This window comes from Zosterops lateralis, assembly GCF_965231275.1.
Source record: "Zosterops lateralis genome assembly, chromosome: 27".
Lineage (NCBI taxonomy): Eukaryota > Metazoa > Chordata > Aves > Passeriformes > Zosteropidae > Zosterops > Zosterops lateralis.
In genome coordinates, this window is record NC_139787.1 from 1,494,302 (window position 1) to 1,517,163 (window position 22,862).

The window sequence follows — 22,862 nt, forward strand, 5'->3', positions numbered from 1 at the left end:
TTTAACCCTATTTAGGACCTATTTTAACTCCATTGCCAACTCTCTTCCATCCCTCCCTTTATCTCCACCTCCCTTCTATTTTTCGGGCTGTTTTTGGGGCTCTTTAGGTCTGATTTAACCCTATTTAGGTCTCTTTGGGACTGTTTTGGGTCTATTTTAACCCTATTTAGGACCTATTTTTACTCCATTCTCAGGTCTCTTTTAGCCCTACCTTTGGTTCCACCTCCTTTCTGTTTTTCGGACTGTTTTTGGGGGCTGTTTAGGCCTGTTTTAACTCTATTTAGGTCTCTTCGGGGCTATTTTGGCTCTATTTTAACCCTATTTAGAACCTGTTCTGAGTCCATTCTCAGGCCTCTTTTAGCCCTACCTTTGGTTCCATCTCCCTTTTGTTTCTCCGGCTGTTTTTGGGGCTGTTTAGAGCTCTTTGGCCCTGATTTAACCCTATTTAGGTCTCTTTGGGCCCGTTTTGGCTCTATTTTAACCCTATTTTTAACCCTATTTTAACTCCATTCCCAACCCCCTTCCCTCCCTTCTCTTCCTCACCCTCTTTTCCCCCGCTCCCCTCCCTATTTCTCTGTGTTTTTCTCTCTATTTTCCCTCCCCGGGTTCTGAGGGGAGGAGAAAAGCGCGGGAACCTCCCCGGGGCGGGACCGGAAGCGGAAGCGCGTGGGCGCGCGCGCTGCCCGGAAGCGCGTGGGCGGCGGCGGCGCTTCCGGTTCCGGCGGCGGCGGCGGCGCGGGGGAGGCACCGGGAGGAGGAGGGAGAAGGAAGAGAAAAAAATAAAAAAAAAAAAGAAGAAGAAAAAGAAGATAAAAAGGGCAGAAAAAAAAGCGCGGCCGCGCCGTCAGGATTTAATACGATCTCCAAGCGGTGCCGCTAAACCGGGAATTGAAGCGTTTTTTGCGTTTTTTCCCCTCCCTTCATCCCCACCCCCCTCCCCTCCCTCAGCTCCCTCATCCCGCCCGTGGCCGGGCCGGGCTCGGGGCTCTCGGTTCTCCCGGTGCTCCCGGTGCTCCCCCGGGGCTCAGACACAGCCCCCGCCTCCTCCTGCCTTCCCTCCTTCCCTCCTCCTTCCTTCCTCCCCTTCCTCCTCCTCCTCCTCCTCCCGGAACCGCCTCGTTCTCCGGCCGCCCCCGCAGGTGAGTCCCGTTCTCCCGTCGGGGGAGAAAAAAATCTCGGTGGGTGATTATTTTTTTATTATTATTATTTTTATATATATTTTTTTAGGGGGTGTTTTTTTTTTTTTTTTTTTATCGTGGGTGTGTGGGTGTGTGGGAGTTACCGGAGAAGCTGAAACGATTTAGGAGAAAATTAAAGGATTTATTTTTTTTCTCTTGGAAAGGGAAAATCGAGGGGGGGTTTCAAACCTCTCCCCGTTAACCTCGGGGGTCTCTGGGTTAAGAGCAAAATGCGATAATCGCGATAACAAACACGGATCCCCCGATCCCAGAGGCGGATCCCGGCGGGGGAAGGCGGAGGTTTCTCCTCCCCCTCCTCCCCTTTCCCCCCGGCGCTCCCGGGGGCGGAATAAACCCCCGAGCCCTCCTTTTCCCCCCTGTCTCCCCTTTCCCGGGGCTGTCCGGCCCCAATTCCCGGCGTGGGCGGCCTCGGGCCGGGGGAGCGGCTCCGCCCGGGGCTGGGGCGGCTCCGGGCCGGGACAGGCCGGGACACGCCGGCTTTGCGGCTCTAACGGGGAGAGAGAGACGGGGAGAGACAGGGCCGGGCCCGGCCCCGCCGCCCCGGCGCCTCCCGGCCCCTCCCCGCGGCCATTTGGGGCCTTTGAAGCCTCTCCCGGGGCCGGCGGGGCCCGCGGGGGGCGGGATGGGCCGGGAAAGGGGGGAGGGAGGGGTTTGGGGGGTGTCGGGGGGCTCTGGGTCCTGCTGGGGGGCTCTGGTTTGTCCCGGGGGTCTCTGATCCTTTCCGGGCGTCTCTGGTTTGTCTCGGGGGTCTCTGGTCCAGCTTAAGGGTCTTTCCGCCTTCCCGGGGGTCTCCGGCTTATCCCGAGGGTCTCCGGTTGTTCTCGGGGGTCTCTGGTTCGTCCTGGGTGTCTCTGGCCCTTTCCGGGGGTCTCCGGTTCGTCCCGGGGGTCTCTGGTCCTTTCTGGAGGTCTCCGGTTCAGCTCAGGGGTCTTTCCGCCTTCCCGGGGGTCTCTGGCTTATCCCGGGGGTCTTTGATTTATCTCAGAGGTCTTTTGCCCTTTCCGGGGGTCTCCGGTTCGTCCCGGGGGTCTCTGACCCTTTCTGGGGGTCTGCGGTTTGTCCCGAGGGTCTCCGACCCTTTCCGGGGGTCTCCGATTCATCCTGGGGGTCTCTGGTCTCTCCCGGGGGTCTCCGGTTCTTCTCGGGGGTTTCTGTTTCCTCCTGGGGGGTCTCAGTTTCGTCCTGGTGGTCTCTGACCCTTCTCGGGGGTCTCCGGTTCTTCTCGGGGGTCTCTGACCCTTTTTGGGGGTCTCTGGCCCTTTTTGGGAGTCTCTGGTTCATTCCAGGGGTCTCCAGTTTGTCTCAAAGGTCTCTGGTTCTTCCCGGGGGGTTCTGGTTTGTCCCGGGGGTCTCCGGTTTATCTCAGAGGTGTCCGGTTCGTCCCGGGGGTTTCTGGTTCATCCCGGGGGTCTCCAGTTTGTCTAAAAGGTCGCCGGTTCTTCCCGGGGGTCTCTGATCCATCCCGAGAGTCTCTGACCCTTTCCGGGGGTCTCTGGCCCTTTCCGGGGGTCTCCGGTTCTTCCCGGGGGTCTCCAGTTTAGCTCAAAGGTCTCAGATTCCTCCCGGGGGTTTCTGGTTCGTCCTGGGGGTCTCCGGTTTATCTCAAAGGTCTTTTGCCCTTCCTGGGGGTCTCCGGTTTGTCCCAAAGGTGTCCAGTCACTGCTGGGGGTCTCTGATTTGTCCCGGTGATCTCTGGCCCTTCCTGGTGATCTCTGGCCCTTTCCGGGGCTCTCTGGTTCTTTTCAGGGGTCTCTGGTTCTTTTCAGGGCTCTCTGGTTCTTTTCAGGGGTCTCTGGTTCACTTCAGGGGTCTCTGGTTCTTTTCAGGGGTCTCTGGTTCACTTCAGGGGTCTCTGGTTCACTTCAGGGGTCTCTGGTTCACTTCAGGGGTCTCCAGTTCATCCCGAGGGTCTCTGTTTCTTTCCGGGGTTCTCTGGTCTATCCCGGGGGTCTCGGGTTCATCCTGAGGGTTTCTGATTCATCCTGGGGGTCTCCAGTTTTTCTTGGGGGTCTCCGGTCACTGCTGAGGGTCTCCGAGTCTTCCCGGGGGTCTCCAGTTTGTCTCAAAGGTCTCCGGTTCTTCTCGGGGGTTTCTGGTTTGTCCCGGGGGTCTCTGGTTTATCTCAGAGGTCTTTCGCCCTTCCCGGGGGTCTCTGGTTGGTCTCAAAGGTCTCTGGTTCATCCCGGTGGTCTCTGATTTGTCCCGGGGCTCTCTGGTTCACTTAAGGGGTCTCTGGTTCACTTCAGGGGTCTCTGGTTCACTTCAGGGGTCTCCAGTTCATCCCGAGGGTCTCTGTTTCTTCCTGGAGTTCTCTGGTCTAATCCATGGGTCTCGGATTCATCCTGGGGGTTTCTGGTTCTTCCCGGGGGTCTGTGGTTCTTCTTGGGGGTCCCTGGTTTATCCCGAGGGTCTTGGTTTCATCCTGGGGGTTTCTGGTTCATCCTGAGGGTCTCCAGTTCATCCCAGAGGGGTCTCTGTTTCATCCCGGGGGTCTCCAGTTCTTCCTGGAGGATCCAGTTCATCCCAGGGGGGTCTCTGGTTTGTCCCGGGGGTCTCCAGTTTGTCCTGGGAGTCTCCAGTTCTTCCTGGGGGTCTCCAGTTCTTCCCAGGGGCCTCTGGTTCAGCTCAGGGGTCTCCAGTTCTTCCTGGGGGGGTCTCTGATCCCTCCTGGGGGTCTCCAGTTTGTCCTGGGGGTCTCCAGTTCTTCCTGAGGGTCTCTGGTTCAGTTCAGGGGCCTCTGGTTCAGCTCAGGGGTCTCCAGTTCTTCCTGGGGGTTTCTGATTCTTCCCGGGACTCTCCAGTTCATTCCGGGGGTCTCCAGTCCCTCCTGGGGGTCTCTGGTTCAGCTCAGGGGTCTCTGGTTCCTCCCAGGGATCTCCAGTTTGTCCTGGGACTCTCCAGTCCCTCCTGGGGGTCTCTGGTTCAGCTCAGGGGTTTCTGATCCTTCCCGGGGGTCTCTGGTTTGTCCCGGGGGTCTCTGGTCCTTCCCAGGGCTCTGCTGTGAATTCCCGATGGGGAAATTTCCTCTTTTCCCCCTCCCCTTTCCCCCTCTCCTTTTCCCTCTTTTCCTCCCCTTTTTATCCCTTTTGTCGCTTTTTCCCCCTTTATTTTTTCCCCCTTTATTTTTCCCCGTTTATTTTTTCCCCCTTTATTTTTCCCCCTTTATTTTTCCCCCTTTATTTTTTCCCCCTTTATTTTTCCCCCTTTATTTTTTCCCCCTTTATTTTTCCCCCTTTATTCCCCCCCATTCCCCCCCCCTTCCCCCCCCATTCCCCCCCATTTCCCCCCATTTTTCCCCAATTTTTCCCCAATTTTTCCCCCATTTTTCCCCCATTTTTTCTCCTTTTATTCCCCGTGTTTCCCTCCCCTCCTTCCCTGGCACATCTGGGCGAGCTCCAGCTGTGGATTTTGGCAGCCAAACCTGTCTGGGAACTGAGCAGGGTTTGTTTTGTCTCCTTCCTGGAATCCCGGGCAGGGAAATTTCCCTTTTTTCCCCTTGTTGTTTTTTCCCTTTTCCCTCCCTCCCTTTTTTCCTTTCCCTTTCTCCTCCCACCTTTTTTATTTTTCCTTTCTCCCCCTTTTTCTCCCCCTTTTTCTCCCCCTTTTTCTCCCCCTTTTTCTCCCCCTTTTTCTCCCCCTTTTTCTCCCCCTTTTTCTCCCCCTTTTTCTCCCCCTTTTTCTCCCCCTTTTTCTCCCCCTTTTTCTCCCCCTTTTTCTCCCCCTTTTTCCCCTTTTTTTCCCTTTCCCCCCCTTTTTCTCCTTTTCTTTCCCTTTTTTCTCCTTTTCTTCCCTTTTCCCCCTTTTTTCCTTTTCCCCATTCTTCCATTTTTTATTTCTTGCCCCCTTTTTTCCCCCCTTTTTCTCCCCCTTTTTCCCCCTTTCCCCCCTTTTTTTCCCCACTTTTTTCCCCCTTTTCTTATTTTTTTTCTCTTTTTTTTCCCTTTTTCCCATTCTTCCCTTTTTTATTCCTTCCTCCCCTTTTCCCCCCTTTTTCCCCCCTTTTTCCCCCCTTTTTCCCCCCTTTTCCCCCCTTTTCCTCCTTTTTTTTTCCCCACTTTTTTTCCCCTTTTCTTCATTTTTTTCTTTTTTTCCCCTTTTCCTCCTTCTTCCCTTTTTTATTCCTTCCCCCCCTTTTCCCCCGTTTCCCCCTTTTTTCCCCATTTCTCCCCCATTTCCCCCCATTTCCCCCCCTTTTCCCCCCTTTCCTTCCCCCCCTTTTCTTCATTTTTTTTCTCTTTTTTCCCCCCTTTTTCCCCCTTCTTCCCTTTTTTATTCCTCCCCTTTTTCTCCCCTTTTTCTCCTCTTTTTTTCCCTTTTTTCCCCCCTTTCCCCCCTTTTTTTCCCTTTTTTTTTCCCCTTTTCCCCCTTTTTTTTCCCCCACTTCCCCCCCCAAAAAAACCCCATTTTTCCCCTCCCTCACCCCATTATTTCCCTTTTTTCTCCCCCAGGAGGGTGAAGATGAAGGCCGGCTGCAGCATCGTGGACAAGCCCGAGGGAGGAGGGGGTGAGAAATTCCCCAAATCTTCTTTTTTTCCAGATAAAAATAAAATTCTGGGAATATTCATCCCACTCTTTGGTGGGGGGAAAAAATAAAAAATGAGGGTGGAGGTGCTGGGTTTAAAAATTCAGATTATTCCACCCCTCCCCAGGGATGGAGTTGGGATTATTCCCTGCTGGGAAAAAAAAAAAAAAGAAAAAAGGGGATTTTTCCCTAAAAATATCCAGCCCCAAATCAGATTTTTCCAAAGAAAAAAAAAAAAAAAAAAAAACACCTTACCTCAAATTGGGATTTTTTTTTAAATTTTATTTTTGGTTGAATTTCATCCCGGGAATTTTGAGTGGGATATTGAAGGGAATTCCAGCAAAGTTTAAACAATTTTTGGTGGGTTTTTAGTGGGTTTTTAGTGGATTTTAGTGGTTTTTTGATGATTTTGGGTGGATTTTCCAAGGAAAATGGGGTTGAAAATAATCAGAAATGAGGAGCGGGATGGGAAATCTGAATTTCCCTGTTCCCACATAAAATACTGAATTCTGCTGAAATTTTACCAATTTTTGGTGATTTTTTAGTGGGTTTTGGTGGTTTTTTGGTGGATTTTAGTGGCTTTTTGATGATTTTGGGTGGATTTTCCAAGGAAAATGGGGCTGAAATGAGTCAGGAATGAGGAGCTGGATGGGAAATCTGGATTTCCCTGTTCCCACATAAAATATTGAATTTTGCTGAAATTTTACCAATTTTTGGTGGTTTTTTAGTGGGATTTGGTGGGTTTTTTTAGTGGATTTTAGTGGGTTTTTGGTGATTTTGGGTGGATTTTCCAAGGAAAATGGGGCTAAAAATAATGAGAAATGAGGAGCTGGATGGGAAACCTGGATTTCCCTGTTCCCACATAAAATACTGAATTCTGCTGAAATTTTACCAATTTTTGGTGGGTTTTTAGTGGGTTTTAGTGGTTTTTTTAGTGGATTTTACTGATTTTTTTGATGATTTTGGGTGGATTTTCCAAGGAAAATGGGGCTGAAATGAGTCAGGAATGAGGAGCTGGATGGGAAATCTGGATTTCCCTGTTCCCACATAAAATATTGAATTTTGCTGAAATTTTACCAATTTTTGGTGGGTTTTTAGTGGGTTTTCATGGGGTTTTTGTGCCTTTTGGATGAATTTTCCAAGGAAAATGTGGCTGAAATGAGTCAGGAATGAGGAGCTGGGTGGGAAATTTGGGTTTCCCTGTTCCCACATAAAATACTGAATTCTGCTGAAATTTTACCAATTTTTGGTGGTTTTTTAGTGGGTTTTAGTGTTTTTTTTAGTGGGTTTTACTGGTTTTTTGGTGATTTTGGGTGGATTTTCCAAGGAAAATGGGGTTGAAAATAATCAGAAATGAGGAGCTGGATGGGAAATCTGAATTTCCCTGTTCCCACATGAAATACTGAATTCTGCTGAAATTTTACCAATTTTTGGTGATTTTTTAGTGGTTTTTAGTGGTTTTTTTAGTGAATTTTAGTGGGTTTTTTATGATTTTGGGTGGATTTTCCGTGGAAAATGGGGCTGAAATGAGTCAGGAATGAGGAGCTGGATGGGAAACCTGGATTTCCCTGTTCCCACATAAAATATTGAATTTTGCTGAAATTTTACCAATTTTTGGTGGGTTTTTAGTGGGTTTTGGTGGTTTTTTAGTGGATTTTAGTGTTTTTTTGATGATTTTGGGTGGATTTTCCAAGGAAAATGGTGCTAAAAATAATCAGGAATGAGGAGCTGGGTGGGAAATGTGGATTTCCCTGTTCCCACATAAAATACTGAATTCTGCTGAAATTTTACCAATTTTTGGTGGTTTTTTTAGTGGTTTTTTCGTGGGTTTTACTGATTTTTTGATGGTTTTGGGTGGATTTTCCAAGGAAAATGGGGCTGAAATGAGTCAGGAATGAGGAGCTGGATGGGAAATCTGGATTTCCCTGTTCCCACATAAAATATTGAATTCTGCTGAAATTTTACCAATTTTTGGTGATTTTTAGTGGGTTTTAGTGGCTTTTTGGTGGATTTTAGTGGCTTTTTGATGATTTTGGGTGAATTTTCCAAGGAAAATGTGGCTGAAATGAGTCAGGAATGAGGAGCTGGATGGGAAATCTGAATTTCTCTGTTCCCACATAAAATACTGAATTCTGCTGAAATTTTACCAATTTTTGGTGATTTTTAGTGGGTTTTGGTGATTTTTTAGTGGGTTTTAGTGGGTTTTTGGTGATTTTGGGTGAATTTTCCAAGGAAAATGGTGCTAAAAATAATCAGGAATGAGGAGTTGGATGGGAAATCTGGATTTCCCTGTTCCCACATGGAATATTGAATTCCATCCAAATTTTCCCATTTTTGGTGACTTTTAATGGGTTTTTATTAAGTTTTGTGCCTTTTGGGTGGATTTTCCAAGGCAAATGTGGCTGAAAATAATCAGCAATGAGGAGCTGGGTAGGAAACTTGAATTTCCTTAAATAACAACTTATTTTCCCCCATTTTTTCACCATTTTCCCCCCATTTCTTCCCATTTTTTCACCGTTTTCCCCCATTTTTTCACCGTTTTCCCCCATTTTTTCACCGCTTTTACTCATTTTTTCACCATTTTCACTCATTTTTTCACCGTTTTTTCTCATTTTTTCACCGTTTTTTCCCATTTTTCCCCCCCCAGGGTACCATTTCCCAGAATGGGCTCACAAAAGCGAGTCCAGGCCTGGCTGAGGCAGCTCCAGCTGAGCCATTTCATCCTGGAGCTGCTGCAGGAGGGAAAATCCCCCAAATCCCCCCTGGGCCTCCAGTTCTGACCCTTTTTTGGGCATTTTGGGGTTTTTTTGGGTGGATTTTCCAAGGAAAATGGGGCTGAAATGAGTCAGGAATGAGGGGCTGGATGGGAAATTTGGGTTTCCCTGTTCCCACCTGGAATATTGAATTATACACAAGTTTTACCAATTTTTGGTGACTTTTAGTGGGTTTTGGTGTTTGTTTAGTGGGTTTTAATGGGTTTTTTTGTGCCTTTTGGGTGGATTTTTCAAGGAAAATGGGGCTGAAATGAGTCAGAAATGAGGAGCTGAATGGAAACCTGGATTTCCTTGAATAAGATTTCTTTTCCCCTATTTCTTCCCCATTTTCCCCCATTTCTTCCCATTTTCCTTCTGTTTTCCCCCATTTTTTCACCGTTTTTCCCCATTTTTTCACCGTTTTTCCCCATTTTTCCCCCCCTAGGGTACCATTTCCCAGAATGGGCTCACAAAACAGAATCCAGCCCAGGCTCGAGGCAGATCCAGCTGAGCCATTTCATCCTGGAGCTGCTGCAGGAGGGAAAATCCCCCAAATCCCCCCTGGGCCTCCAGTTCTGACCCTTTTTTGGGCATTTTGGGGATTTTTGGGTGAATTTTCCAAGGAAAATGGGGCTGAAATGAGTCAGGAATGAGGGGCTGGATGGGAAATCTGGATTTCCCTGTTCCCACCTGGAATATTGAATTATACACAAGTTTTACCAATTTTTGGTGACTTTTAGTGGGTTTTGGTGTTTGTTTAGTGGGTTTTAATGGGTTTTTTTGTGCCTTTTGGGTGGATTTTTCAAGGAAAATGGGGCTGAAATGAGTCAGAAATGAGGAGCTGAATGGAAACCTGGATTTCCTTGAATAAGATTTCTTTTCCCCTATTTCTTCCCCATTTTCCCCCATTTCTTCCCATTTTCCTTCTGTTTTTTCCCATTTTTTCACCGTTTTTTCCCATTTTTTCACCGTTTTTTCCCATTTTTTCCCCCCCTAGGGTACCATTTCCCAGAGTGGGCTCACAAAACCGAGTCCAGCCCAGGCTCGAGGCAGATCCAGCTGTGGCATTTCATCCTGGAGCTGCTGCAGGAGGGAAAATCCCCCAAATCCCCCCTGGGGCTCCAGTTCTGCCCCTTTTTTTGGGCATTTTGGGGCTTTTTGGGTGAATTTTCCAAGGAAAATGGGGCTGAAAGAGTCAGAAATGAGCAGCTACATGAGAAAACTGAATTTCCTTGAATAACAACTTATTTTTCCCCTGTTTTCCTCCATTTTCCCCCATTTTTTCACCGTTTTCCCCCATTTTTTCACCGTTTTTACTCATTTTTTCACCATTTTTTCCCATTTTTTCACCATTTTCACTCATTTTTTCACCGTTTTTTCTCATTTTTCCTCCGTTTTTTATAATTTTTTTCTTATTTTCTGCCCCCCCCAGGGTACCATTTCCCAGAATGGGCTTACAAAACCGAGTCCAGCCCTGGCTCGAGGCAGATCCAGCTGTGGCATTTCATCCTGGAGCTGCTGCAGAAGGAGGAGTTCCGGCACGTCATTGCCTGGCAGCAGGGGGAATACGGGGAGTTCGTCATCAAGGACCCCGACGAGGTGGCGCGGCTCTGGGGCAGGAGGAAATGCAAACCCCAGATGAACTATGACAAGCTCAGCAGGGCCCTCAGGTGAGGAATTAAATTGTTTTTAAAATATTAAATTAATCTGTTAATATTTTGTGTTGATATTAATATTAAATATGGTGTATTTTGATGATAATCGTAATTTTAAGGGTAATTTCGGCAAAGTTCGGTTCAAATTTATTAGTAATAATTAGTTTAAATGGAGTTCTGAGTTCTGTTAAGATCAAGCCTTGGTAGGTTGGAGTTTGGTGAGTTTAAGTTTTGGTAATATTATTATTACTATTATTATTACTATTATTATTACAATTATTACTATTATTATCGGTGTCATTATCATTATTATCATTTGGAAGTGCAAACCCCAAATGAACTATGACAAGCTCAGCAGGGCCCTCAGGTGGGAAATGAAATTATATTTTAATATATTAAATCGATATGTTAATATTTCATATCATTGGTAACATAAAATGTTGAATATCTTAATAATAATCCTGATTTTAAGGTTAATTTTTGCATGGTTCGGTTGAAATTTGAGCATTAATCAGTCGAAATAATGTTATTTTTAAGTTCTATAAAGCTCAGGACTTGGTAGGTTGGAGTCTGGTGAGTTTAAGTTTTGGTAGTTTTATATTATTATTAATATAATTATTTATTATTATTAATATTACTGTTATTGTTATCGTCATTATTGTTATCATTATCATTACTATTATTATATTATCATTTGGAAATGCAAACCCCAAATGAACTATGACAAGCTCAGCAGGGCCCTCAGGTGGGAAATTAAATTATTTTTTAAAATATTAAATTAATATGTTAGTATTTTGCATTAATAGTAATGTAAAATATTCAATATTTTGATGATAATCCTAATTTTAAGGTTCATTTCGGTGTAGTTTGGGTTGAAATTTTCAGTTGAAATGATGCTGTTCTGAGTTCTGTTCAGCTCAAGCCTTGAGTTTGGTGAGTTTAAATTTTGGTAATTTATTACAATTATTATTATTATTATTATTATTATTATTATTATTATCGGTGTCAGTATCATTATTATATTATCATTTGGAAATGCAAACCCCAGATGAACTATGACAAGCTCAGCAGGGCCCTCAGGTGGGAAATTAAATTATTTTTTAAAATATTAAATTAATCTGTTAATATTTTGTGTTGATATTAATATTAAATATGGTGTATTTTGATGATAATCCTAATTTTAAGGGTAATTTCGGCAAAGTTTGGTTCAAATTTATTAGTAATAATTAGTTTAAATGGAGTTCTGAGTTCTGTTAAGATCAAGCCTTGGTAGGTTGGACTTTGGTGAGTTTAAGTTTTGGTAGTTTTATATTATTATTAATATAATTATTTATTATTATTATTATTATTACTATTATTATTGTTATCGCCGTTATCGTTATCATTATCATTACTATTATTATATTATCATTTGGAAATGCAAACCCCAAATGAACTATGACAAGCTCAGCAGGGCCCTCAGGTGGGAAATTAAATTATAATTACATTATAATTACAATTAAATTATAATATATGTAATGATATATATATCATTATATATATCATTACTTTGATTCTATATATAAAATGTATGTAGATAATATAGGAAACATTCCAAATAATACAATATATATAAAATATATATTTATATATAAAATATATATAATAATAAATAAAATAAGCATATATATATAATATATATAATAATGAAATAAATATATAAACCGTTTCAAATAATAAAATAAATATATAAAATATATTTTTATCTATATAATGATAAGTACAGTACATATATAATACATATAAAAATAAATATATAAACAATTCCTAATAATAATAATAATAGAAATATAGAAATCATTCCAAAAAATAAAATAAAAATATAAACCATTCCAAAGAATAAAATAAATATATAAATATATGTTACATATATAAAAAATAATAAATAAATGTATAAATCATTCCAAATAATAAAATACGTATGTAAATATATGTTTTATATATAAATAAAAAAGTGTATAAACCATTCAAAATAATAAAATAAAAATTATTAAAAAAATATATATATATATATAAAATATATATAATAATAAATAAAATAAATATATAAACCCTTCCAAAATTCTGCATTAAAGAGGAAATTAGGAAGAAACCCTTCAGGAATTCTGAATTTTTCAGGATTTTTTAAGCTCCATTTCAACCCAAACCTTTCCAAAATTCTGCTTTAAACAGGAAATCCCTCGGGAACCCCTCAGGAATTCTGGATTTTTTTTTTTTTAAGTGTTTTAATCCATTTTTTATTTGAATTTTCTCAGATATTATTACAACAAGAGGATCCTGCACAAGACCAAGGGCAAGAGATTCACCTACAAATTCAACTTCAACAAGTTGGTGATGCCCAATTACCCCTTTATCAACATCCGCCCCAACGGTGAGAGTTTGGGCATTTGGGGGGGAAAAAACCAAAAAACTTTAAAAAAAAATCCACAAAAATCCCAAAAATTAAAAAAAAAAAAATCCCCCCAAAATCTAAAAAAATTAAAAAAAAAAAATCGCAAGACAAAAAAAAAAAAATTCGCAAAAATTCCCCCCCAAAAATCAGAAAAAAACCCCACCAAAAATTAAAAAAAAAAAAAATCCCACAAAAAATTCAAAAAAATCCCACAAAAATCCCACAAAAAAAAAAACCAAAAAAAAAAACCAAAAAAATCTCCACAAAAATAAATAAATAATAATGAAAAAAAATCCCCCAAGTCCCCAAAAAAATCCCACAAAAAATCCCCCAAAAATCCCACGAAAAGAAAAAAAATTCCTCCAAAAATCCCTGAAAAAAATCCAAAAAAAATCCCACAAAAAATACCCCCAAAAAATCCCACCAAAAAAAAAAAAAAAAGAAAAATCCCCCCCAAAATTCCCTGAAAAAATTCCCCAAAAACTCCCACCAAAAATCCCACAAAGAATCCCCAAAAAATCCCACAAAAAAGAAAAATCCCAAAAAAATTCCACAAAAAATTCAACAAGTTGGTGATGCCCAATTACCCCTTTATCAACATCCACCCCAACGGTGAGAACTGGGGATTTGGGGGGGAAAAAACCAAAAAAATTCCCAAAACCCACAAAAAAACCTCACAAAAAATCCTAAAAAAATCTCCCCAAAAAATCTCAGAAAAAAATCCTAAAAAAGTCCCCAAAAAATAACCCTAAAAATCACCACAAAAATAAATAAATTAAAAAAAAATTCCCTCAAAATATCAAAAAAAAAAATCCCCCCCCAAAAAAAAACCCCACAAAAAATCCCCCAAAATTCCCAAAAAATCCCACAAGAAAATTCCACAAAAATCCCCACAAAAATTCCCAGAAAAATAAATAAATAAATAAATAAATAATACTAAATAAAAAATCTTCCAAGTCCCCAAAAAAATCCCACAAAAAATCCCCCAAAATTCCCAAAAAATCCCACAAAAAAAAAAAGCAAAAATTCCCCCCAAAAAATCAGAAAAAAAACCCACCAAAAATTTAAAAAAAAAAAAATCCCCAAAAAATCCAAAAAAAATCCAAAAAAAATCCCACCAAAAAAAAAAAAACCCAAAAAAATCCCCACAAAAATAAATAAATTATAATGAAAAAAAATCCCCCAAGTCTCCAAAAAAATCCCACAAAAAATACCCCCAAAAAATCTCACAAAAAAAAAAATCCCCCCAAAAAATAATTTAAAAAATTCTAAAAAAAATCTCACAAAAATCCCCCCAAAATCCCAAAAATATCACAAAAAATAAAATTAAAAAAAAAAATCCCCCCAAAATAAAAAAAAATTCAAAAAAATCTCACAAAAATCCCCCCAAAAATATCGCAAAAAAAAAAGAAAAAAAAATTCCCCAAAAATTTAAAAAAAAAAAATCTCACAAAAAAATCCCTAAAAAATCCCCCCAAAAAATAAAAAACAAAAAAACCTCCAAAAATTAAAAAAAAATCCCCCCAAAAATAAAAATAACCCAGAAAGAAAAAAAAAATTCCCAAAAAAATCCCCCTAAAAAATAAATTAAAAAAAAAAAAAAAAACAAAAAAATCCCCCAAAAAATCCCCCAAAAGTCCCCACAAAAAATCCTAAAAAGTCCCCACAAAATCCCACAAAAAATCCCAAAAAACCCACCAAAAAATCCCCAAAAATCCCACAAAAAAAAAGAAATCCCTAAAATTCCCAGAAAAAAAAAATCCCACAAAAAAATCCCCAAAAAGTCCAAAAAAATCCCACAAAAAACCCCAGAAAACCCAAAAAAATCTCCCAAAATTTCCCAAAAAAAATCCCAAAAAATTCCACAAAAAATCCCCCAAAATCCCCCCAAAAAATCCACAAAAAATCCCACAAAAATTCCCAAAAAATCCCTTTGAAATTCTTCCTTTTCCCTTTGGAATTTTGCCTTTTCCCTTTGTAAAAACTTTTCTGGGGCCGTTTTGAGGAATTTTCTCTTTATTCCACCAAAAAAAAATTCATTTTTTTGGAGTTTCTGGAGCCATTTTGAGGAATTTCCTCTATTTCCACCAAAAAACTCATTTTTTGGAGCCATTTTCAGGAATATTTTCTTTATTTCCACCAAAAAGTTCTTTTTTGAGTTTCTGGAGTAATTTTGAAGAATATTCTCTTTATTTCCTCAAAAAAAAATTCCTTTTTTTTGAGTTTCTGGTGCCATTTTTAGGAATTTTCTCTTTATTTCCACCAAAAAAAATCCTTTTCTTGAGTTTCTGGGGCCATTTTTGGGGAAATTTTCTCTTTATTTCCACCAAAAATCTCCTTTTTTGGAGCCATTTGAGGAATATTTTCTTTATTTCCACCAAAAAATCCTCTTTTTTTGAGTTTCTGGAGTAATTTTGAAGAATTTTCTCTTTATTTCCACCAAAAATCTCCTTTTTTTGAGCCATTTTGAGGAATATTTTCTTTCTTTCCACCGAAAAAATCCTTTTTTTGGGCCATTTTCAGGAATATTCTCTTATTTCCACCAAAAAACTCATTTTTTGGGGCCATTTTTAGGAATTTTCTCTTTATTTTCATAAAAAAATCTCCTTTTTTTTGAGCCATTTTGAGGATTTTTCTCCCATTCCCCCCAAACAAAAATCAATTTAATCCCAATTTTACCCTCCCCACCCCGAGAGGGATAAAAAAGGATTAACCAAGAACGTTCCAAATTCTTTTAAATGATTTTATTTTATTTATTTTATTTATTATTTTATTTCCCCAGGGCCGGGAGGGGGGAGGGAACTGCCCGGACTCGTTTTTGCTCCAGTGAATTTCAGGATTTTTTACCCTCCAGACTTTCCCACCCAAATTTCTTGGCTCAGATTTAAAAAAAAAACCATTTAAAAATTAAAATAAAATAAATCAAATCCCAGCAGGGCCCACCCAGGGGATGAAATTCCATTTTTTTTTTTTTTTATTGTGTTTTTTTGGTGATTTTTATATGATTTTGGATGAATTTTTTAAATGAAAATGGGGCTGACAGGAGAAAAAAAATAAAATTAAAATTAAAGAGTTTTATTTTTCCCCTCTTTTCTTGGCTTTTTCCTGCTTTTTTCCTGCTTTTTCCTGCTTTTTTTCTACTTTTTCCTGCTTTTTCCTGCTTTTTTCCTGCTTTTTTTCTGCTTTTTTTTTCTCCTTTTTTTTTTTGCTCCTTTTTTCTCCTTTTTTCTCTTTTTTTCTCCTTTTTTCTGCTTTTTCCTGCTTTTTTTTCTGGTTTTTTTCCTGCTTTTTTAATGTTTTTTCCTGCTTTTTTTTCTCCTTTTTTTTCCTACTTTTTCCTCCTTTTTTCCTCCTTTTTTCTCCTTTTTTTCTCCTTTTTTCTGGTGTTTTTTTTTTTTTGCCTTTTCTCTGTTTTTTTCCTCTCCTGGTTTTTTTCCCCTGGAATTTGGATCAGGATCCTCAAAAACGGGATTTTTTTGGTGGAGAAATTTTAGAATTTTTGGGAATAAAAAACTTCCAAAGTTTTTTTTGGTGGGGTTTTTTTTTTGTTTTTTTTGGGTTTTTTTTAATCTTTATGGATTCAATAATCACAATTTTCTCTATTTTTCCTGCTTTTTGTCCCCGTTTTTTTTCCCTGCTGGTTTTTTCCCCCTGGAATTTGGATCAGGATCCTCAAAAATGGGATTTTTTTGGTGGAGAAAAATTTAGAATTTTTGGGAATAACAGAACCCCGGGATTGTGGGGTGGGAATTTGAGGGATTTGGGTGGGAAATTAAAAGATTTGGGTGGAAATTTAAAGGATTTGGATGGAAATTTAAAAGGATTTGTGTAGAAATATAAAGGATTTGGGTGGATTTTTGTGATATTTCCATGGATTGATGAGATTCTCCCTCAGAGAAGAGATTTTTAGGGATATTTATTATAATTCTGTGGATTTTGGAGACATTTCCATGGATATTGGCGATATTTCAATGGATATTTGAGATATTTTTATGGATATTTGAGATATTTCAATGGATATTGGAGATATTTCCATGGATATTTGAGATATTTTTATGAATATTTGAGATATTTTTATGGATATTTGAGATATTTTTATGGATATTTGCAACATTTCCATGGATTGATGAAATCCCCCCTCAGATGAGACATTTCCATGGATATTTGTGATATTTCCATGGATATTTGGAATATTTTCAATGGATTGATGAGTTTTCCTCTCAGATGAGAGATTCCCATGGATATTGGAGATATTTTCGTGGATATTGGAGATCTTTCCATGGATATTTGAGATATTTTCCATGGATTGATGAGATCCCCTCTCAAATGAGACGTTTCCATGGATATTTGAGACATTCCCATGAATATTTCAGACATTTCCATGGATTGATAAAATTCCCCCTCAGATGAGAGATTTCCATGGATATTGGAGATATTTTTATGGATATTGGAGACATTTTTTATGGATATTGGAGACATTCCCATTGATATTTGAGATATTTCCATGAATATTTGAGATATTTCCATGGATATTTGAGATATTTCCATGGATATTTGAGATATTTTCCATGGATTGATGGGATCCCCTCTCAGATGAGAGATTTCCGTGGATATTTGAGACATTTCCATGGACATTTGTGCCATTTCCACAGATTGATGAGATGCCCCCTCAGATGAGAGATTCCCATGGATAGTTGAGATATTTTTGTGGACATTTGAGATATTTCCATTAATATTTGAGCCATTTCCATGAATATTTGAGGTATTTCCATTAATATTTGAGCCATTTCCATGGATATTTGAGACATTTCCACAGATATTTTTGCCATTTCCATGGATTGATGAGATCCCACTCAGAGTAGAGATTTCCACGGACATTTGAGACATTCCCATGGATATTTGAGATATTTTTATGGACATTTGATATTTCCATGGATACCCAACCAATCCCCACAAATCTTACCCAGATCTCCAACCCCCCATTCCCTGCAGCACCATCCCCGTGGATATTGGAGACATTTCCATGGATATGGGAGATATTTCTGTGAATATTTCAGACATTTCCATGGACTGATGAAATCCCCTCTCAGATTAGAGATTTCCATGGATATTGGAGACATTTTTATGGATATTGGAGACATTCCCATTGATATTTGAGATATTTCCATGACTATTTGAGATATTTCCATGGATATTGGAGATATTTTCGATGGATTGATGAGATGCCCCTTCAGATGAGACATTTCCATGAATATTTGAAATATTTTTGTGGATATTGGAGATACTTCCATGGATATTGGAGACATTTCTGTGAATATTTGAGACATTTCCATGGATATTTGTGCCATTTCCACAGATTGATGAGATCCCCTCTCAGATGAGACATTCCCATTAATATTTGAGATATTTCCATGGACATTTGAGATATTTCCATTAATATTTGAGCCATTTCCGTGGATATTTGAGCCATTTCCATGGACATTTGATATTTCCATGGATACCCAACCGATCCCCACAAATCTTACCCACATCCTAATGTTTTTTCTCCCCGTATTTTCCAGGCGTGGTCCCGCAGAGCGCCCCGCCGGTGCCCACGGCCTCGTCGCGTTTCCATTTCCCCCCTCTGGACCCTCACTCCCCCACGGAGGACTCTCAGCCGCGCTTCCCCCCGGGCTCGCTGCTGCAGCCGCACGCCGAGGCGCTGGGGGAGGCCGACAGGAAGGCGGAACCGGCGGACGCGGATGAGAACGCCGGGGATTGGCGCCGGGAGCTGCTGGCCCCGTCGCACCCCTCGGCCAGCGCCGCCTCCTCGGGCGCCCCGAAACGCAAACCCGACGTGGTGCTGCCTCTTTTCTCCAGGCCCGGGATTTTCCCCGAGCACCCTCACAGCCCTTTTGCCGTGTCGCCCCTGCCCGGGCGCCCCGGGGTGCTGAACGTGCCCATTTCTCCGGCCTTGTCCCTGACGCCGACGCTGTTCTCCTACAGCCCCTCGCCGGGGCTCAGCCCCTTCGCCGGCAGCAGCTGCTTCTCCTTCAACCCCGAGGAGATGAAGCACTACCTGCACTCGCAGGCCTGCTCGGTGTTCAACTACCACCTGAGCCCCAGGACCTTCCCCAGGTACCCCCTGGTGGTGCCCCCCCTGCAGTGCCAGGTGCCCCTGGAGGAGCAGCCCCAGTTCCCCATCAAGCTCCAACCTCCCCCCGCGGGCAGGAAAAACAGGGAGAGGCTGGAGAGCCCCGAGGGGGGAGGAGGAGGAGGAGGAGGAGGAGCTGCTGGAGGGAATTTAAACCCTCCCAGGGTGAAAGTGGAGAAAGAAGAAGAGGAGAAAGCAGAAAAAAGAGAGGAGGAGGATGATGAGGAGGAGGAGGAAGAAGAGAAAAGAGCGGTTTTCGCTCGGCCGGCGGCTCCCCCGGCCTGGATCCCAATTCCTGCTCCTCACCCCGGCTCGTCCTCGGAGGAGAACGTGGAGAAAGCTCCCCGGGATCCCTCGGGAGACGCCGGGGCTCAGGAGAGGAGGGAGGACGCCCTGATGCCGCCCAAGCTGAGGCTGAAGCGGCGCTGGAACGGCGACTCCCGGCAGGAGCTCCCCGAGGAGCCGCGGCACAACGGGGTCTGGATCCTGCCCAAGGCCGTGGCCGCCGCCTCCGACACCTAATCCCGCCCGCAGAGCTACAGAACACCTGGGAAAACACAGAAAAAACACCTCGGGAAACTACAAAATTACACAAAAATATCTGGAAAACGACAAAAAAAAAAGTCGCGGAAAACGACGCGAAAAATCTGGAAAACGACAAAAAAAATTCCAGAAAATGACAAAAAATAATCTGGAAAATGACAAAAAAAATCTTGGAAAACGACAAAAATCTGGAGAACGACAGCAAAATCTTGGAAAACATCAAAACATCTGGAAAATGATAAAAAATGTAGAAAAAAGGGTGTATTTATGTAGCAAGGTTGGGCAGAGCAGTTCGGGCTCAGGGCAGGGAGGAGGGCGGGGTAAAGTTGGGAATTTTTTGGGGGAATTTTAGGGAATTTTCAGGAATTTTTGGGGGTGGGACAAAGGGAGGGACGAGGGTGGGGAATTTTGTGGGTTTTTTTTGTCGTCGTCGACTTTTTGCAGGTTGAAGAGGCCGGAAATTCCCGCTCAGCTTCAGGACTTTGAAATCAGGAATATTCCAGGTGGATTTTATTTTTTATTTTGTTTTTTTTGGACACCTGGAATGTCCCAAATCCAGGGAAAAAAGGGGTTTGGTTTTTTATTTTTTGGGGGATTTTTATTTTAAATACAGATGTGAGGTTTTCCCGGCCGTGCAGCACCAGGATTGATTCGATTTTTGGATTTATTTTATTTTTTTTTTTTTTGGGGAGGGGGGAAAAGGAGGAGCTCGGGAGGTTTTTTTTGCACTGTCTGTCCACAGAGCAGGGGGTTGGAGGGGGAAAAAAAAAACAAAACAAAACAACAACAAGAAGAAGAAAATAAAAAAAGAATTCAGGAAGACTCAGAAAATTCAGGATGGAGGAGACAAAACGTCGTTCCTGGAGGATTTCTGGGAAAAAAAACTAAAAAACCTCACAATTTTCCCCAATTTTCCCCTTTTTTCCCCTTTTTTCTCTCTCTCTCTCACTAAAGCCATGAAGCAAAACTCTCCAAAACTTTTTTCAGGGAATGGGAAAAAAAAAAAAACAAAAAACAAAACACAAAGTTTTGAACCGGGTTGCCTTGAATCCTGACGAGTTAAAAATGTTGGGGTTGGATTTTAATTTTAATTTTAATTTTTTTAATGCCCAGAGCGGGGATTTTTTTATTATTTTTTTCCCCTTTTTTCCCCGCTCTGGAGTTTCCGTGTGGGTGGATTATTATTATTATTATTATTTTTAATTTTATTTTATTTTTTTGTTGGGAATGTTTGGAAAGGAAAGGCTGGAATGATTGTGGTGAGTCCAGGGAACGCCGTTAATTCCCAAATATTTTAATTTTTTTGGAATTTCTCCCCTTTTTTCTCTTTTTCTTTCTTTCTCCCCCCGTTTGACTCATGCCTTAAAAAAACAACAACAATGAAAAAAATCCATGTTTGGACTTTTTTCTGGGAAGTTTTTTTCCTGGGGAAATTTTTTTTTTTCTCCAGGAATTTTTTTTCCGGATTTCGTGGATCCTTCCTGGGTTTTTTTTTTTAATTGGTGAAGAAGGAAAAAAATCCCAATTTTTTTTCTTCCCCCACAGAATTCCACAGGGAATTTTAAAACCTTTGGAAAAAACACAGGGATGGAAAAAATTTGGGAATTTTTGGTGAATTTCTTCCTGAAGAAGAAGAAGAAAAAAGAAAAAAAAAGAAGAAAAACCAGGAGCGATTCCCCCAAAATTCCCGACCCGGGCGGGTTGGGGATTTTTTTTCTCAGAATGTGGAAATTTCCAAAAAAATAAATAGAATTTTGGGGTAGAAAAAACCCCCTGTGGATTATCCCAAAAATGCAAAAATCAAGGATTAAAGCAGAAGAAAACCCCGGAGAGGGCACGAGGATGAACTCAGGAATTCACACTTGGAGGCCTTGCCCGAAATTCCCGCCGCCGATCCCAAAAAATAGAAAAATAGAAAAATATAAAAAAAGTGCCGGAACCGTTGGGGGGAGGAAAAAATAATAATAATAAAAAATCATCAGAATAAAATAAAAGAGGAAGGAGAAAATCTCGGATTTTTCTCTCCACCCCCAAAAAATCCTGCGGAGAAAAAAATCCCGCAGAAAAAACTGAGACAAAAAAAAATCGGAATTTTCGTGGCTTTAAAAAGGATTTTTATGGGATTTGGGGGTTTTTTGGGTTTGTTTTTGGGAAGGGTGGGAACTTTTTGGGGGTTTTATTTTTGTTTTTCTTCCACAGCCATTGCACTGCAAAAAAAAAAAAAAAAAAAAAAATTAAAAAAAGCAACAAAAAAAAAGGAAATAAATAAAAATTGAAATATTAAAAAAATAAAAACTTTTGGGAGAAGTTCAGGGAATTCCGGACTCAGGACGACGAATTGGGGAATTTCAGGAATTCCCAACCCAGCCACGGGAAGGAGGAGAAGAAAAAAAATAAAAATAAAAAATAAAACAGGAAGAGGAAAGAGAAAAAAAAAAAAAAATAAAAGCAGGAAGAGGAGAAGAAAAAATGTAAAAAAAAAATGGATTTAAAGGATTTAAAAATCAAAAAAATCTCCAAATTCGACGGAATAAAAATGAGAATTTCCGAGGAAAAATCGTGAAAATTCCGACGTGCCAAAATATTTAATAGGAATTATTAATAATTATTAATTCTAATAATAATAAAAAACAAACCCTCGGGAAGTTGGGAATGGTTGGAATTCTCTCCTGGATGAATTTGCTTTTCCCCGGAGCATGATCCCGTTTTTTCCAGCAGAATTTTTATTTTTTGGGGTTTTTTGTTTTTTTTTTTTTTGGTTTAATTTTGCTTTTTTTCCGTAGCGAATCTGTAGGAAAAATGTAAAAAAAAAAAAAAAATTAAAAATTAAAAAAAAAAAAGACTTTTAGATGGGACAACCCCCCCAAATAAAATAAAAAAAAAAGGGGGAATTTTGGGAATTTCCCAAAAAAAAAAAGAGGAAAAATCCAACAGCATTAACGGGGTTGTCCCAGATTTTTTTTTATTTATTCCATAATTATGTTGAGGGGTTTTTTTATTATTTTAAGCTGTTTTTTTCCGTTGGTTTCTTTATTTTTTCTCATCTTGGTGGGATTTAAAAACTAAAACTAAAAAAACTCACCAGGAATTTTCTCTTCTCTTTCTCTCTCTCAGTTGAAATCAAAAAATCCGGGAAAAAACTTCGGATTTTTCCTGGAAAAAAAATCTTTTGATTTTTAATTATTTTTTTTTAGCGCTTTTTAAAATCGATATTTACGCTTTTATTTCCTTTAGGGAGGGGGAAATTCTAAATCCTCGTTTCTCTTTCCAGGGATTTTGAGGGATTTGAATTATTTTTTTCCCCCCTTTTTTTCTCTCTGATGGAAATTCTGACAAAAATCCATCGAAGGGGGAAAAAAACAAAATTTGGGATTTTTTTGGGGGGGAAAAACGTGGCTTTTGTAAATAAAGGTGTAAAGTAAAAGAGGGGCAAAAAAAAAAAAAAAGGACAAAAAAATAGACAAAAAATCCGAAATTTGTGCCTTTAAAATAAAAAAATAAAATTCCGATTTCTATTAAAAAAAAAAGAAAAAAATCCGATTTAAGAGAGGCTTGCATATATATATTATATATATATATGATGAAATGCTAGAGAAATTTATGGATAATATACATATTTTTTGCCA

The 22,862-nt window shown here is 40.5% G+C and overlaps 1 protein-coding gene across 3 annotated transcripts; it reads left to right on the forward strand.

Moving 5' to 3' along the window:
* Nucleotides 1-533: 533 nt before the first annotated feature.
* On the forward strand, nucleotides 534-21,684 carry ETV3 (ETS variant transcription factor 3). Of its 3 annotated transcripts, XM_083878971.1 has the most exons (5): nucleotides 534-1,139; nucleotides 5,648-5,703; nucleotides 9,907-10,144; nucleotides 12,424-12,539; nucleotides 18,122-21,684. In XM_083878971.1, exons 2-5 carry the CDS (start codon nucleotides 5,658-5,660, stop codon nucleotides 19,213-19,215), a joined length of 1,494 nt encoding a protein of 497 aa, XP_083735097.1. In that variant the 5' UTR covers nucleotides 534-1,139; nucleotides 5,648-5,657; the 3' UTR covers nucleotides 19,216-21,684. The 3 variants fall into 3 exon arrangements, with proteins under 3 accessions (XP_083735097.1, XP_083735098.1, XP_083735099.1); XM_083878972.1 differs by lacking the exon at nucleotides 534-1,139 and having other exon boundaries at nucleotides 5,653-5,703; nucleotides 9,472-10,144; XM_083878973.1 differs by lacking the exons at nucleotides 534-1,139; nucleotides 5,648-5,703; nucleotides 9,907-10,144 and adding an exon at nucleotides 11,142-11,209.
* Nucleotides 21,685-22,862: the final 1,178 nt, after the last annotated feature.